Source organism: Lolium rigidum, chromosome 1 (genome assembly GCF_022539505.1).
Source record: "Lolium rigidum isolate FL_2022 chromosome 1, APGP_CSIRO_Lrig_0.1, whole genome shotgun sequence".
Taxonomy (NCBI): domain Eukaryota; kingdom Viridiplantae; phylum Streptophyta; class Magnoliopsida; order Poales; family Poaceae; genus Lolium; species Lolium rigidum.
Window position 1 is genome coordinate 23,868,424 of NC_061508.1, and position 14,489 is coordinate 23,882,912.

The 14,489-nt window shown below is 45.3% G+C and overlaps 3 protein-coding genes across 3 annotated transcripts; 1 reads left to right on the top strand and 2 right to left on the bottom strand.

Moving 5' to 3' along the window:
* Positions 1-94: 94 nt before the first annotated feature.
* Positions 95-2,498, bottom strand: LOC124705509 (pentatricopeptide repeat-containing protein At5g39710-like). Its single transcript, XM_047237219.1, has one exon. The coding sequence runs from the start codon at positions 2,496-2,498 to the stop codon at positions 411-413; it is 2,088 nt and encodes a 695-aa protein (XP_047093175.1). The 3' UTR covers positions 95-410.
* A 1,042-nt stretch (positions 2,499-3,540) lies between these two features.
* LOC124685078 (transcription elongation factor 1 homolog) lies at positions 3,541-4,858 on the top strand. Its single transcript, XM_047219381.1, has 4 exons — positions 3,541-3,709; positions 3,813-3,883; positions 4,427-4,448; positions 4,540-4,858. The coding sequence occupies exons 1-4, from the start codon at positions 3,597-3,599 to the stop codon at positions 4,601-4,603; spliced, it is 270 nt and encodes an 89-aa protein (XP_047075337.1). The 5' UTR covers positions 3,541-3,596; the 3' UTR covers positions 4,604-4,858.
* A 742-nt stretch (positions 4,859-5,600) lies between these two features.
* LOC124705517 (ubiquinone biosynthesis O-methyltransferase, mitochondrial-like) lies at positions 5,601-14,276 on the bottom strand. The gene is made up of 9 exons (XM_047237224.1): positions 14,020-14,276; positions 13,641-13,730; positions 13,312-13,390; positions 12,964-13,041; positions 7,686-7,734; positions 7,357-7,406; positions 6,619-6,768; positions 5,941-6,021; positions 5,601-5,864 (listed from the first exon to the last, which is right to left on the bottom strand). The coding sequence occupies exons 1-9, from the start codon at positions 14,274-14,276 to the stop codon at positions 5,760-5,762; spliced, it is 939 nt and encodes a 312-aa protein (XP_047093180.1). The 3' UTR covers positions 5,601-5,759.
* Between the last annotated feature and the right edge of the window lie 213 nt (positions 14,277-14,489).

Sequence of the window (14,489 nt, forward strand, 5' to 3'; positions counted from 1 at the left end):
ACCTAGACAATAACAAATGCAACAAGGTGATACTACCTAGTCAAAGATTTATGAACAGCCGTCATTGACATGGTAGGAGCTGAAAAATTAGTAAGAGATCAATTAGTTGCTCAATTCACATTACCCTGCAGCATGAAGAAGGCTGCCTAGAAATTCACATTAAACAGGACAGCTTCCAAAATCAGCCTCTTTGCATAAAAAGCAAGGGAAAGGCTGCCTCGAAATTCCCTTCCCCAGACCCCACAATGTGTGGGATCTTTCAGCACTGGGTACGCCCATGAAGAAGAACTGAGCACCATTGTGATTCATTGCAAGGTAGGCATGATCCAAGAAGTGCTCTAAATAGATCTGTGGCCATTGTGTAAATTTAGTACCCCGCAAATAGAGCAAAGGTATCTACGTAACACAATTCACCCTCTGCTTGGAAGTAGCCCACCCCTTGCCATGCCACGGAGAACATCAACCACAGCGTCCATGTTACCTTCCTTCCGATTGAGATCAATAAGAGCCTTCGATGTTTCTGCATCTGCCAGCGAGCAGCAATTCAGCAACTCCTGGATCACAGTATCTGCTTCCCCAGTCAACCCTTCTTCAAATAAACCCCTAACCAGTGAAATAGTGCTAGTTGAATCAGGAGGAAAACCACACCGCAGCATTTCCTTATGGAAGCCGAGAGCCTTCATAACATTTTTTCCCCGGCAATGCCCATGAATAAGTACACTATACACCGACCCATCAAGCTTCCATTCTCTGTCCAGCATTGACTGGTAAACTTTGTCAGCTTCATTCATCAAACCTTTCATGGAAAATCCCTTAAGAAGAGCCACCACACTCTTAAACTCAGCTTTCCTGCAACAATGCATTAGGGTGTCATACTTAATATTGTCTGGAACAGGATCTTCGTAGTATAGTTTGAAGAGTAACCGCTGTGCTTCCTTTGTACGTGATGACTTGCTAAGCCCATCTATAAGTACACTGTATGTCACAACATCAGGGAGAACTCCTTTCTTTATCATCTCATCATGAAGAGACAGGGCCTTCTCAATATCCCCTTCCTTGCAATGACCACCAATCAGAGTTGTATAAGTAAATTCATCAGGACGAAGGCCCAGTTGAAGCATCTCCTCAAAGAGTTCACACGCATCACTGAGTCTTCTCTCCTCATAAAGACCCCTTATGAGGGATGAGTAGGTGATTGCATCAGGAATCACACCTTTCTTCAGCATCTTCCTATTCAGTTCGAATGCAGAATCTGTATCACCAATCTTACAGTATCCACTGAGAATCGTGCTATATGTCACAACATCAGGCTTCACTCCTTTAGCCTCCATTTCATTGGCTAACTCTCTCGCTTCATCCATTCTTCCTAACTTGCAGTAACCATTAATTAGGGCATTGTAACACACCACCGAAGTCTTGATCCCGCATTCCTTCATCTCCTTCAGTGCAAGCAATGCATCATCCAGGAACCCGTTCTTGCAGAACCCATCTATCAGTGCCGTGAAAGTGATCTCATTCATGCGGAGGCCCCTCTCCCTCATCTGCCCCACCAGGGCCACCGCCCGCTCCAAGTTCCCAGCCCTGCACATCGCATGGATCAGCGATGTAAACGTCACAACATCAGGCACAACCCCTTTCTGCGACATCTCCGCAAACACGGCCAGCGCCTCATGCAAGCAGCCGGCCTTGCAGTACCCACTCAGCAAGGTGTTATAGCTGACCCCATCGGGGGCCAGGCCCTCACTCACCATTCCATCGAACACCTTGCGCGCGTTCTCCATCCTCCCGGCCTTGCACAGCCCGTTCACCACCGTGTTGAAGGTCACCAGGCTGGGCCTCACGCCGCCCTCCCGCATCACGCCAACCAGCCTCTCCGCGCCGCCCACCTCCCCGGCCCTGCAGAAGGCCGCGACGAGCGTGTTGTAGGTGACGACGTTGGGCGCGCACCCGGCGGCGCGCATGTCGCCCTCCACGACGCCGAGCGCCTCCTCCCGGAGGCCGCGGGCGCAGAGCGCGCGGACGAGGATGTTGTAGGTGTACACGTTGGGCGCCACGCCGTCGCGGAGCATGGTGCCCGCGAGGAAGCGGCGCGCGGAGGGGAGCGAGGCGTCGGAGAGCGCGAGGAGGACCGCGTTGTAGGCGGGCAGCGAGGGCGCGTACCCGGCCGACCTGGCGAACGCGAGCGCCGCGGCGGCGAGGGTGGGGGAGGAGAGGGAGGCGTAGGACTTGATGAGCGCGTCGAAGGGCCGCGGCGGCGGCGGGGACGGGAGGAGGCGGAGCGCGGAGAGCAGGGCGAGGAGGAGCGGCAGCGGCGGGAAGGTGGCGGCGAGGCGCGTGGCCGCGGGAAGGGAGAGCGGGAGGTGGCGCCGGCGGAGCGGGGGCGGCAGGGGAGGCGAGCGCGGGGAGGGGTTGAGGAGGGCCGCGAGGTGCGCGTGGTGCACCGGGTGGCCGTGGCTGCCGGAGGCGACGGCCGCGGCCGCTTGCCGCGCGGTCGCCATGTTCAGGTGCGCGACGGCGGCGGCGGCGGCGGACGGACCGGCATAGTATTTCTCTGGCCCAGTCAGTCAGAATCAGCCCAGCAGGGGGTGTGGACTCGGTGGGACCCGGTGGTCAGCGAGCCACCAACCCGACCCCGCGTGACACGCTATAAATGAGGCGCTTTCCATTCGAGAGCTCTCTCCCCGCACCCCATTCCTTCCCAGCGCGTTCCCCAACCCTCGTCCGACGCGCGCCCAGAGGTGAGCAAGAATCCCCCGATTTCTCTTCGAATTCGCGTTCATTTTTCGATTCCTGCCCCCTGCGCCATGGATTATCTCGCGGTCTGTGCGCCCTCCCTGTCGATCCCCTCTCGGTTCTCCCCGTGCTCGTCTCGGGGGTGTGATTTTTCGTCCTTGGCGTGTTCCTTTTGGAAGGGGTAACGCGCCCGATCCGTCGCTGCGGGGCGTCGTGAAGGCGCTTTTGATCGAGAACAGGAGTCATATGTTCTTGGATTGCTGTTTCGTTCGGTATTTTGGGGCTGGATCGTTGTTGATAGAATACGCGCGGTACGGCTGTGGCTGGCTAGGGTTACTGCTAGCTTTGTCATTTTCCGCCAAATTATTTTGCCAGAGGGAACGATGGATTGGATTGGATTTAGTTCGTGCATCAAATTATTTTTAGCGTTATCTTGGTCGATTTGTTGTTAATTGAGTAGTGTCCATGGAAGGATCAGACATGATCTTAGTTTGTGGATTCTGTTTTGTGTTTCGCAAAAAAAAAAAGGATTCCGTTTTGTGGATGATATGTGCATGTTGGTTTGCTATCTTGTCTGATTACACATGTTGGTTGTTTATAAGAAATGTTGTGTGATAGCTTGGGGTATTGGCTAAAATCCCTCGAATTCTTTTATTGTAATTAGTACTGTGTGCATCCTGCAAATCGAACTGGATTACCATCTGTATAATTGCCGTCTCGATCAAAATATGTTATCCAATGCTTTCTTCTGGCATGTTCTTCGCGACTACCAACTCCATTAATGTGTTATACGCCATATCATCATTTGGTAGATTGTAACCACTGCACTTGACAGATTCTGAAGGAAGAAGAGAAGTTGAACCATGGGGAAGAGAAAGGCAGCTGCCAAGCCACCTCCCAAGAAGCGGATGGACAAGCTTGATACCGTCTTTTCCTGCCCATTCTGCAACCATGGGAGTAGTGTTGAGTGCCGAATGTTAGTACTATCTTCACATGCCTTCTTATTAATCGGTTCATACTACTGGTCTTGGCTGTCCATTCAACATTGTGACTGGGTTTTCTCCCATTTTCCTCTCCAGTGATATGAAGAATCTGATTGGTGAGGCCAATTGTAGAATCTGCCAGGAAAGCTTCAGCACCACTGCTAACGGTATGTCCAAATTATACATGGAACTGCAAATTGTATCTTCTAATGTAGATGCCGTGCTGATTGGAGCTCAGCTACAAAATTCCGCTCCAATCATCTCATTAGTTTTGTTACAACTCTGGGAACAGGGTATAGCTTATCTATAAATTTCCTACTGACATGCACATTTCATGTAATCTGGGAGTTTTGTCATTCTAGGCCATAATGGAACAGAGCCGAGGGAGTAGTTATATATGTAATTGCTTTTGACATTAAAACAACACCGTCATGTCTGTAAGACAGCCATGTGGCTCCCTGTATTATCATGTCCAAGTCTGAGTGAACTAAAATGCTTGTAACAAATCTGCATTCACCAGAACTCAACCTGTATAATAATTTCGTGTGAAGAAAATACAGAGTTAAGTAGAGGTTAAACTTGGTTGAGCCACATATTTTCAAGTTTGTACTATAAAATATCGTGTAAAGGAAATGCAGTGTTAAGTAGAGGTTAACCTTGGTTGGGCCACATTTCAAGATTGTACTAATTCTCTGTTCTCTTTGGTGCAGCGCTGACTGAAGCTATTGATATGTAAGTAAAGTCCAACTAATAACTCTTTACTGTATTGAGTGGGTGCAAATAAGTCAGGCTTAACTGAAGATGGAATTGTTTTTTTCTACAGATACAGTGAATGGATCGATGAGTGTGAGCGCGTCAACACTGTCGAAGATGATGATGGTGCATGAGCATGCCCGGATGTGAATGGACTGTTTACTATCGTGGTCGTAACGCGTTGGTGTTATTGACTGCCACTGTCAGCCATGTCTGTAGTAGCATTGTAAGATGTACTGGCTGATCAAACTTTAGTAGGCAGCTTATCCCTCGCTTAATAAACAACCGATGATATTGTGTACTTATATTTCAACCTTTAATAGTAGTCTGCGTATCTGATGTGTATGGATCCATAATATATGAGATTATGTAAGGTTGGTTCTCTATCAGTATGTTATCATGGTTGGCATTACGCCTTACTATTTCAGTACCATTACTAATGCTATGTTGTAAGTTCGCAAGCCTGAGGTTCTTTTGGCGGCAGAAGGTGTGCTGTAAAGTTTGAAGTGAAGTAGTTTCTGTATGTGCTGTAGGATTGTGTACATTGTAGCATAAGTAGAAGTGTTCGCCATTTCTGGGATGTGCAAGCCTGCTTCTGAGAATGAGAAATCTTCTGGTAATTTATTTAGGAGAAATGCTTCTGGCAGCGTATGTTAATGCATTGTAGCTACCCAGGGGACTGCTATTTGTGGTGTCATGTTGGCATTTCGTTTGGCTGATCTTGATTGTTTTGACCTGCCTTGCAGATTGAGTAATATCATTTGACTAATGTATTCTTCCCGATCACATAAAAGTGGCATCGGAAGCAATAAATACACTACCAAATTATCAGCTTAGCCAAGTGTAAAAAATATACAAATATAATTGTGTATACTACCTGTTGACATAAAGACGGCCGAAAACAATATTCCTTGCTTAACTTCCTGCTCTCCTTGATGTAGATTAGATGACATGAGCACTTATTTCTGCTCATGTCATCTAATCTACATCAAGGTATTACCCTGAACTCGATAAACTTGCCTGAAACATAATTTTATTACAATCTGTGGAAACTTAACCAGCCCTTCATGGTAGCTGTTCTCTCCCATCAACTTCTCAAAGAAAACAAGACTACTCCGTGTTTCCTGGGGATAACGCAAAAGGACAATCTCTTCTTGGTGCTACTTGATTGTGAGATCCCTGATAAAATATGGAGTTGCATAAGTTTTGCTTCCAAGAAATGTTCCAAAGGTGCACAGACGATCCTTTCTCCACCCATTATCTTGCTACTGTGAAATCGTTGACGGTGTTTCACTTTTTTTTGATGCCATAAGCAATGTAATTTATACTAATATCATCAGACAGAGACCACCCTTGAGTAAACGGATTATAGACAAACCCTGACATTTCTTCTACCTGGAGAGAAGATGTCAAGCTATAAGTTAAATAAACTGGCAGCAAAATCATCATGTGGCAGTGATTAGTAGTTTACAGAGATCGAGGCTCTTTGCAGCGCTAGGACTAGCTCCTCGGGGGTGACTAGTTTGGACCACTCATGCGTGCCTATAGGAAGCTGTAAAAGTACAAAGAAAATAATTTAGAGTACAGTGTCATATTTGATGCTCATTCAGCGGAGCATCACGTTAAGTTCGAATTAGCATATGTTGAAACAGCATGTTGGTAATAGTGCAGATGAGCATATAGCATCTGAGTGTTTCGTCAGAGGATCTGAGTTGTTACTGAATTCTAGTGTTATAAGCCAGTAAACACAGCTGACTACATGATCAATATATCCCTATGCATTTATTTATCTGTCACCTGTCTGGCATAGTGATGAACTCAACATAAGACCGCACTTCCGACCAGTATGTACCGAAAGACATGTTAGAGAGGATAGACATTTCAATTTTTACCATGAATTCAACGACCGATTTCCTTTCACAAAACTTATGTACCTGATAAATTCAATGACCTATTTTGTTTGGATCGAGATTACTCATGACATTAGCAATAGTGCTAAGAGCTTACAATCAACAGACGAGTCAAGATTTCACTAAGCTAACCACCATGGAATGCCATATTTCTCCAACATAATACACTGCCGAGAAAGTGAATCAATCTTCGATAGGAAATGAAATAAACAAAATATAAGATGGACAATTGGACTAACCAATCTGAGAATATATTCAGCACCAATGATGGCAGTCGCATATGCTCTCATTGACCGATTAATGGTAGAAAGAACAGTGGCGCCATTGGGAACTGTCAAGGCCGATAGAGATTTGCAGAACTCCAGAGGATTATCAACGTGCTCAATCACCTGCACGCATATTAAGATAATTCATATTTATGATCCACTACATTAGTTTTCATCAAGAAAGCTACACATGCAACAGGCTAAAATCTGCAGTGACTGGTGGGAACATGGCTATCACAACGAGCTTATATGGTGTGTTACGATATTCTGTTATAAATTATGTGAGTTCTCCAGATATTTCTCACTTGATGACTTGTTTTCGTTGGACACAGATGCACACAGAGGCAGAATAGATTAATGAACTTCTTCTGGCTTGATTGTTTGGATGGTGTGGGTAGCTCTCCTCTTTATTTAGATGCCACTAATCAACACAGTCCTAACTAGCCTAATGATGTCTTTATTTGAGTGGCTAGAGCCATCTTCCCCACCCAACGCGACTCTAACAGAAGCTATGTGCAAAACAAATACATATTAATCAAATCATTTTCCAATACCATTTGAGGGTAAAAAAAAGGATCCCACATCAATAATAACCCAAACACCTCACGATACACTATTCTATGAAAAATAAGCTATGGATGCACTCTATTCTTGATCAAACACCTTCTCTGGAGAACAACGGATGTAAGACGGGATGAAAAAAGTCCATACCTCAAGGGAAATTACAGCATCAAATTGCCTGTTCTCTTTTACCAAATCCTCTGCATATGAACAATAATACACATATGTTATGCTGTCTTCAGCCATAAGAAATAGCAGGGATAATCACTTGTATATGTAAATTTAACCTCGACTCTTTGCTCAAAAAAAAAATTAACCTCAACTAGTTTAAATTTGGAAGATGCTGATGTTCCTTTACAGTCCAGTTAATTGTTGAGAGTAAAATATATTTAATCAAGACAGCAAATGTTTTAACTACATAGTGAAGCAACATAACTGAAGTGTCACTCAAACATGCCCTGAAAGTGATTAGTGATTACCAGCTGTTGTGCAGCAATACTCAATGGAAGCAGTTGTTGGATCAGATGCCTGCGAAGGCAAGAACCAAAAACTGTTGGTTAAAAATACAATAAATTCATCATTTCTCTGGCAATTCCTGCATTACAAAATCATGACCAATCGATGCACTTGTAGGGGAATTTAATGTCTACATGAGTAAATGACTAAAGGTTGATGAAAAGAACAAGGAATCATCAGTCCCCAGATGTTAGAGTACGTCATGGGCCTGGGCCCGTTAGTCTTATGGTTTGCTTAGGGGTCAAGTAAGCCTTGCTTGGGAGTCAAGTAAACCTCTCTATATATGGAGAGGAGATGTATCAATCTAATCAAGCAAGAATTAAGAAGGAAATCCCTTCCCTCTTGCCACCGGCCGTGGGCAAGGCCCCCGGCCGGCCTTCTCGCGCCCTCGCAGCCCTCTCTCTCCCTCCCAAACCCTAGCAGCCACATAACACTTGGTATCAGAGCCCGTGTTCTTTGGATCTAGGGTTTACGAGATGTCGTCACTGAAGTTCGATCTACCGCAGCTGGACTACACCACGAGATTTGCTTTGTGGCAAGTGAAGATGAGGGCGATTCTCGCCCAATCTTCGGATCCGGATGAAGCGATCGATGCTTTCGGCGAGAAAGCGAAGGATACCCGGACCGATGCGGAGAAGCGGAAAGACCGTAAGGCTTTATCGTTGATTCAACTCCATCTCGTCCAATAATATTCTGCAGGAAGTGCTTGCAGGAGAAAACCACCGCCGAGTTATGGGTCAAACTAGAGGAGATCTGTTTGTCCAAGGATCTCACGGGCAGTTGCACGTGAAGATGAAGCTGTTCTCGCATAAGTTGCAAGAGGGAGGTTCGGTAATGAATCACCTATCTTCCCGGAAAGAGATTGTTTCGATTTGCGGTCTATAGAAGTTAAGTATGAGGATGAGGATTTAGGTCTTCTTCTTTTATGCTCGTCGCCTAATTCTTTCGGTAATTTTCGTGACACCATATTATTGAGCCGCGACAAACTAACTCTCGCGGAAGTTTATGATGCTCTCCAACAAAAGGAGAAAATGAAATTTATGGTGCAAAGCTGAAAGTTCGTCCTCCAAGGCGGAGGCGTTAGAGGTCCGTGGCGGAGCGAGCAGCGAGATAACTACTACCACAACAACAGAGATAAGAGCAAGGGCGATAGAGGTCGCTCAAAGTCCAAAGGACGTGACAAGTTCTGCAGGTATTGTAAGAAATCTAGCCACAATATTGATGATTGTTGGAAGGCTGCAGTAACAAGGAGAAAAGGAACGGAACTTACCAACCGAAAAATAATGATGGTAATGGTAAGGCCGCCGTTGTCACCGGTAAGGGTGAGGCTGCTCGTTGTTGCTCGGTAGTGATAGTTCGATGGAGATTGCTTAGCTGTTTTGGCTGCATGTGTTTCACGTGATGATGAATGGATTCTTGATACCGCATGTTCGTTTCATATTCTGCTGTAACAAAGATTGGTTCGGTTCTTATGAGTACTGTGCGAGTGGAGATTTTGTGCGTGTGGGGAATGACAACCGGTGCGGCATTGTTGGCATTGGTTCTGTTCGAGATCAAGACCCATGATGGGATGACACGCACGTTGACGGAGTGAAACACATACCCTCCATGGCGAGGAATTTGATCTCTTTGAGTACCCTTGATTGTGACGGGTACAAGTACAAAGTGGGAACAAACTTTTGAAGGTATCATCGAGTTCTCTCATTATTATGATTGGTGATATGAATTCTGCGAAATTATATGTCCTTAGAGGTAGCACTTTGCACTGGTATTGCTGTCTGCTCGTTAGTTACGATGAAACTAGTAAGACTAACCTTTGGCACAAGCGTCTTGGACATATGAGTGAGCTTGGCATGGCGAGAATTGGCAAAGAGAGAGCTAATTGATGGCTGCGATTTAGGTAATCTTGAGTTCTGTGAGCACTCGCATCTTTGGTAAGCATAAAAGAGTAAAATTTAATGCTTACGTTCATACCACCAAAGGCATTTTAGATTATGTACACGCTGATGTTTGGGGTCCGTCCAGTAGAACTTCTAATGGTGGTGCTAATTACATGCTTACAATTATTGATGATTACTCAAGAAAAGTGTGGCCATATTTCCTGAAACATAAATCCGATGTTTTTAATGCTTTTAAGAAGTGGAAAGTTATGGTAGAAACCCAAGCTGAAAAGAAGGTTAGGATACTCCGTATCGACAATGGTATGGAATTTTGTTCAAATGAATTTGATGAGTTTTGCAAAGCAATGATGGGATGGTAAGACATCATACCATTCCGTACACCCCTCAACGAGAATGGCGTGGCTGAACGCATGAACAGGACCATTATTTCGAGGGCTCGCTGCATGTTGTCTAATGCAAAGATGCATAGAGGTTTTTGGGCTGAAGCGACCTCCACCGCATGTTATCTCATCAACGAGTCACCTTCTGTTCCACTTGATAAGAAAACTCCAATTGAGGTATGGTCCGGTTCGCCTCGCTGATTATTCGGATTTGAGAGTTTTCGGTTGACCTGCTTACGCTCATGTTGATAATGGAAAGTTGGAGCCAAGGGCTGTTAAGTGCATCTTCCTTGGTTATGGTTCGAGGAGTTAAGGCATATAGATTATGGAATCCCGAAACTAAGAAAATTGTGTTGAGCGAGGAATGTCGTTTTTAATGAGGCGGTTATGTTTAATGATAGTCCGTCTACGATATTTCGATGCTATTGATTCTCCCGATGTTTCGATGATGAGCGGCACGAGAATTGGCGTGCGAGTGGAGCACGCAAAGGAGAATGAAAATGTGTTTCCTGAAACCAACAATGATGATAATGATGTTCCACCTTCACCACCTTTTGTTCGACGACAAGGACGGTCTATTGCTCGCGACCGCCCTAAGAGAAATATTACACCTCCTACCCGATTAATTCAAGAATGTGATATTGTTGTTTATGCTTTGAGTTGTCGTCGAACAAGGTGGAGCATGATATTGAACCAGCTACATATACGAAGCCATTGCTTCGGTTGATAAAGGGAAGTGGGTAGGTGCGATGCAAGAAGAGATGCAATCGCTTGAGAAAAATGGCACATGGGATGTTGTGCACTTGCCTAAAAAAAAGAAGGCTGTCCGTTGCAAGTGGATATTCAAAAGAAAGGAAGGTTTGTCTCCTAATGAGCCTCCACGGTTTAAGGCAAGGTTAGTAGCAAAAGGTTTCGATCAAATTCCAGGTGTTGATTATAATGATGTATTCTCCCAGGTTGTGAAGCATAGTTCTATTCGTGCTTTCTTTGGTATTGTTGCTATGCATGATCTTGAGCTTGAGCAGCTAGATGTAAAGACTGCTTCTGCATGGTGAGTTGGAGGAGGATATATATATGGACCAACTTTGAAGGTTATGTTGTGCCGGTAAGGAGGATCTTGTTTGCAAATTAAAGAGGTCCCTTTATGGTCTGAAACAGTCGCCACGACGAGTGGTATAAAAGGTTTGATTCATTTATGCTTACACATGGTTTTGAGAGATCTCGGTATGATAGTTGTGTGTATATCAAGTTTGTTAATGGATCACCTATTTATTTGTCGCTATATGTTGATGATATGTTGATTGCTTGCCAAGAGCATGAAAGAGATCACTACTTTAAAGAATCAATTAAGTAGTGAGTTTGAGATGAAGGATCTTGGTCCTGCTAAGAAAATACTAGGCATGGAAATCAAAAGGGACGGAAAGTCTAGTTTGTTGTTTCTTAGTCGGGAAAAGTACATTGAGAAAGTTCTTCATCGTTTTAATATGCATGATGCAAAGTCGATTACTACTCCTATTGCTTCTCATTTCAAGTTGTCGACTTTGCAATGTCCTAGCTCTAAAGATGATATTGAGTACATGTCTCGAGTTCCCTATTCTAGTGCTTGTTGGTTCCTTGATGTATGCCATGGTTTGTTCACGTCACGATCTATCATATGCTATGAGTTTGGTCGGTCGATACATGGCTAATCACGGTAAAGAACATTGGAAAGTCAGTTCGGTGGATTTTCGGTACCTTCGCGGCACATCAAAAGCTTGCTTGAGGTTTGGCGAGGATTGGTGAGGGGCTCGCCGGATATGTGGATTCAGATTATGTCGGCGATTTGGATCGGAGAAGGTCCCTCACGAGGTTATGTGTTTCTTGTTGGTGGATGTCTCGTTAGGTGGAAGGCTACTTTGCGGGATGCTTTGTTGCACAATCTACTGCGAGGTTGAGTACATGGCTATTGTTGAAGGCGAGGTAAAGAGGCTGTTTGGCTGAAAGGGTTATATGCTTGAGCTTTGTGGAGATAATTCTTGCATTAAGTTGTTCGATGACGGTCAAAGTGCTATTTATCTTACTAAAGATCGGATGTTCCATGATAGGACAAAGCACATTGATATTAAGTACCACGCAATCGAGAGATGTGGTTGCAAAAGGTAAAGTGAAGGTATGCAAGATTAGTACTCATGATAATCCTGCCGATATGATGACTAAGCTCTGTCCTCGTGTCCAAGTTTGAGCTTTGCTCAAGCTTGGTTGGTATAACTTGTTTAGCCCAAGTGGCTATTGGCGCCAGCAAGTGTTTTCTTTGTTGATTCGGGTGATTGTTGAAGTTCATGCTACAAGGAATTTGTCTCAAGGTGGAGTTTGTTATTTTGTGATCCAAATTCATATACTAAAGGGAGGCTAACTTCGACGAGCGGAGCGAGGCCCGTCGCCGGAGGCTTGGGCCGAGCGTAGCGTAGTCGAGTTAGCCCATATGTCGTGCCCTACGAGGGACGCCTGCGGGGGGTGCGGGGGGCGGCAGCCCCCCGCGGTACGGATCGTTGCCACCGCCTATTTATATTCCCTGTAAGCCGCCGCTAGGGTTATCATCGCATCATTGTACACCCACGGCGTTTGTAAACACCACCTATATATGGAGAGGAGATGTATCAATCTAATCAAGCAAGAATTAAGAAGGAAATCCCTTCCCTCTTGCCACCGGCCGTGGGCAAGGCCCCCGGCCGGCCTTCTCGCGCCCTCGCAGCCCTCTCTCTCCCTCCCAAACCCTAGCAGCCACATAACACCAGAAGCTTAATATGGATGCATACTGATCATGTTCTAATACCAATATACCATCAGGCAACGTATGAGTCAGACCGTATATTAGCATTATATGTTTCGTAGGCATCAGCAGTAAGCTAATAAAACTTAGCGAGTATACATTTCTTGTCTAAATCTAAGTAATAATTGGCATGAAGATGAGTAATACATACGGCATGAATATGTGCAATCTTTATATTCTCGTCACCAGCATCAATCCCAGTAACTGTAGCTCCCATTCGAGCAAGAGGCTGTCACCCAACACCAAGAATCCAAAAAAATCAACATATATTTATTCATCGGTTCAATCACACATAAAAAGAGAACAGATGTTAGTCCTGATTGCACTGTAACACCACAAGGAAATTGATCTAAGACAAAAACTGACAATTTCTATACCAGGGAACCTGAACTTAGTTCTCCCTTTCACACAGATGTAAGACCCTCAAGATATATTTATTATTTCGTATGTTAAACAACAGAAGGTTTTCTTAAAATGATTGGTTGTTAAAGCTTGATACCTCTGAGAGAATGCCACCTCCACATCCGACATCGATAAGTTTAAGACCTTCAAGTGGCTTAGCTGAATATGGATCCCTCCTGGAAGAGTAAACTTTAGGGGGAAAGAACTAGCGCAAATGTGGAACCCTGAGGGACCACTTAGGCCAAATATAGCAAAAGGTAACAATATTGATCACGAGAACTGAGGAATGGTAAATGATCAGAATACGGAATAAAGACGGCTGCAATTAGCTATCCAATAGCTGCTTGCTCTTGAGGAAAAGAAAAACTAAAAAACACCACAGCAATGCTCCATAGAAAAATAAAATGCAGGATACAGTAAACGTACCTGAAATGTCTACAGAGTGTGGAGCGGATAAAAGATAGCCGTGCTGGATTCATCAAGTGCAATGGTTTGAATGGACCTTGGGAATCCCACCTATTTATACCAGAAACAGTGCCACCAGTCATCACCAGTAACTCAGTAACCAATCATATGCAAAGCAAAAAAAACTTGTTGTGCCCTTTATTTTGCGCATCTTAAAACATACAGACTACTACGAAGTGTTGCACAGTAGCCCATACACTGCACAGAGCATCATATGCAGGCGAATACTTCTACAAAGAACAGGGAGGATATAAACCTTAAGTTTTGGGTTTTGGGATGGAGGTAGTATAATCGAGAAATCAGCAAAAGGGAGGCCTGGGAGGGAGGGGACGGATCTCACCAGGTCTCGGCGATGGAGGCGAATTTGGCCACCTCAGCGGGGTTCAGCGACGAGGTGGAGGATCCTCCGCCCCCGTGCCGCGGCGGGCCTTGAGGCGGGGACGGGGGAGGCGGCGGGAGCGACGAGGAGGATGCGGACGCGGCGGCGGAAGCACAGCGACGCCATTGGGCGTGCGGAGACGGGAGGGGCGCGCCGCGGAGGGGGGCCGTGGACGAGGCGAGGGCTCGGCGGAGCGACGGAGCGACGCGGCGGAGCATCTTTTGCTTTGCTCGCTCCGGTCAGGGACTGCCAGCGGAGCCGAGGGCGACACGGTGGTGGACTTTTTCCTTTTTTTGAATCCCAAGAGGCTGCAAACTGTGTTATATAAATTGTGAGTACAAGATTAACACTGAGCACCCTAAAGAAAAGAAACATTACAGTCAAATCCTCACACTGTTGAGATTTGATTTTAAAGCTGATACCCATTTTGC

Excerpts from the sequence above, each read along its gene's own strand:
- LOC124705517 (XM_047237224.1), bottom strand. The coding sequence starts at position 14,276 with ATGCTCCGCCGCGTCGCTCCGTCGCTCCGCCGAGCCCTCGCCTCGTCC. Across the intron at positions 13,731-14,019 it reads GCCTCCATCGCCGAGACCTG|GTGGGATTCCCAAGGTCCAT; the intron begins GTGAGATCCGTC and ends TGGTATAAATAG. Across the intron at positions 6,769-7,356 it reads ATGCTGTAATTTCCCTTGAG|GTGATTGAGCACGTTGATAA; the intron begins GTATGGACTTTT and ends ATATGCGTGCAG.
- LOC124685078 (XM_047219381.1), top strand. The coding sequence starts at position 3,597 with ATGGGGAAGAGAAAGGCAGCTGCCAAGCCACCTCCCAAGAAGCGGATG. Across the intron at positions 3,710-3,812 it reads AGTAGTGTTGAGTGCCGAAT|TGATATGAAGAATCTGATTG; the intron begins GTTAGTACTATC and ends TTTCCTCTCCAG. Across the intron at positions 4,449-4,539 it reads CTGACTGAAGCTATTGATAT|ATACAGTGAATGGATCGATG; the intron begins GTAAGTAAAGTC and ends TTTTTTCTACAG.
- LOC124705509 (XM_047237219.1), bottom strand. The coding sequence starts at position 2,498 with ATGGCGACCGCGCGGCAAGCGGCCGCGGCCGTCGCCTCCGGCAGCCAC.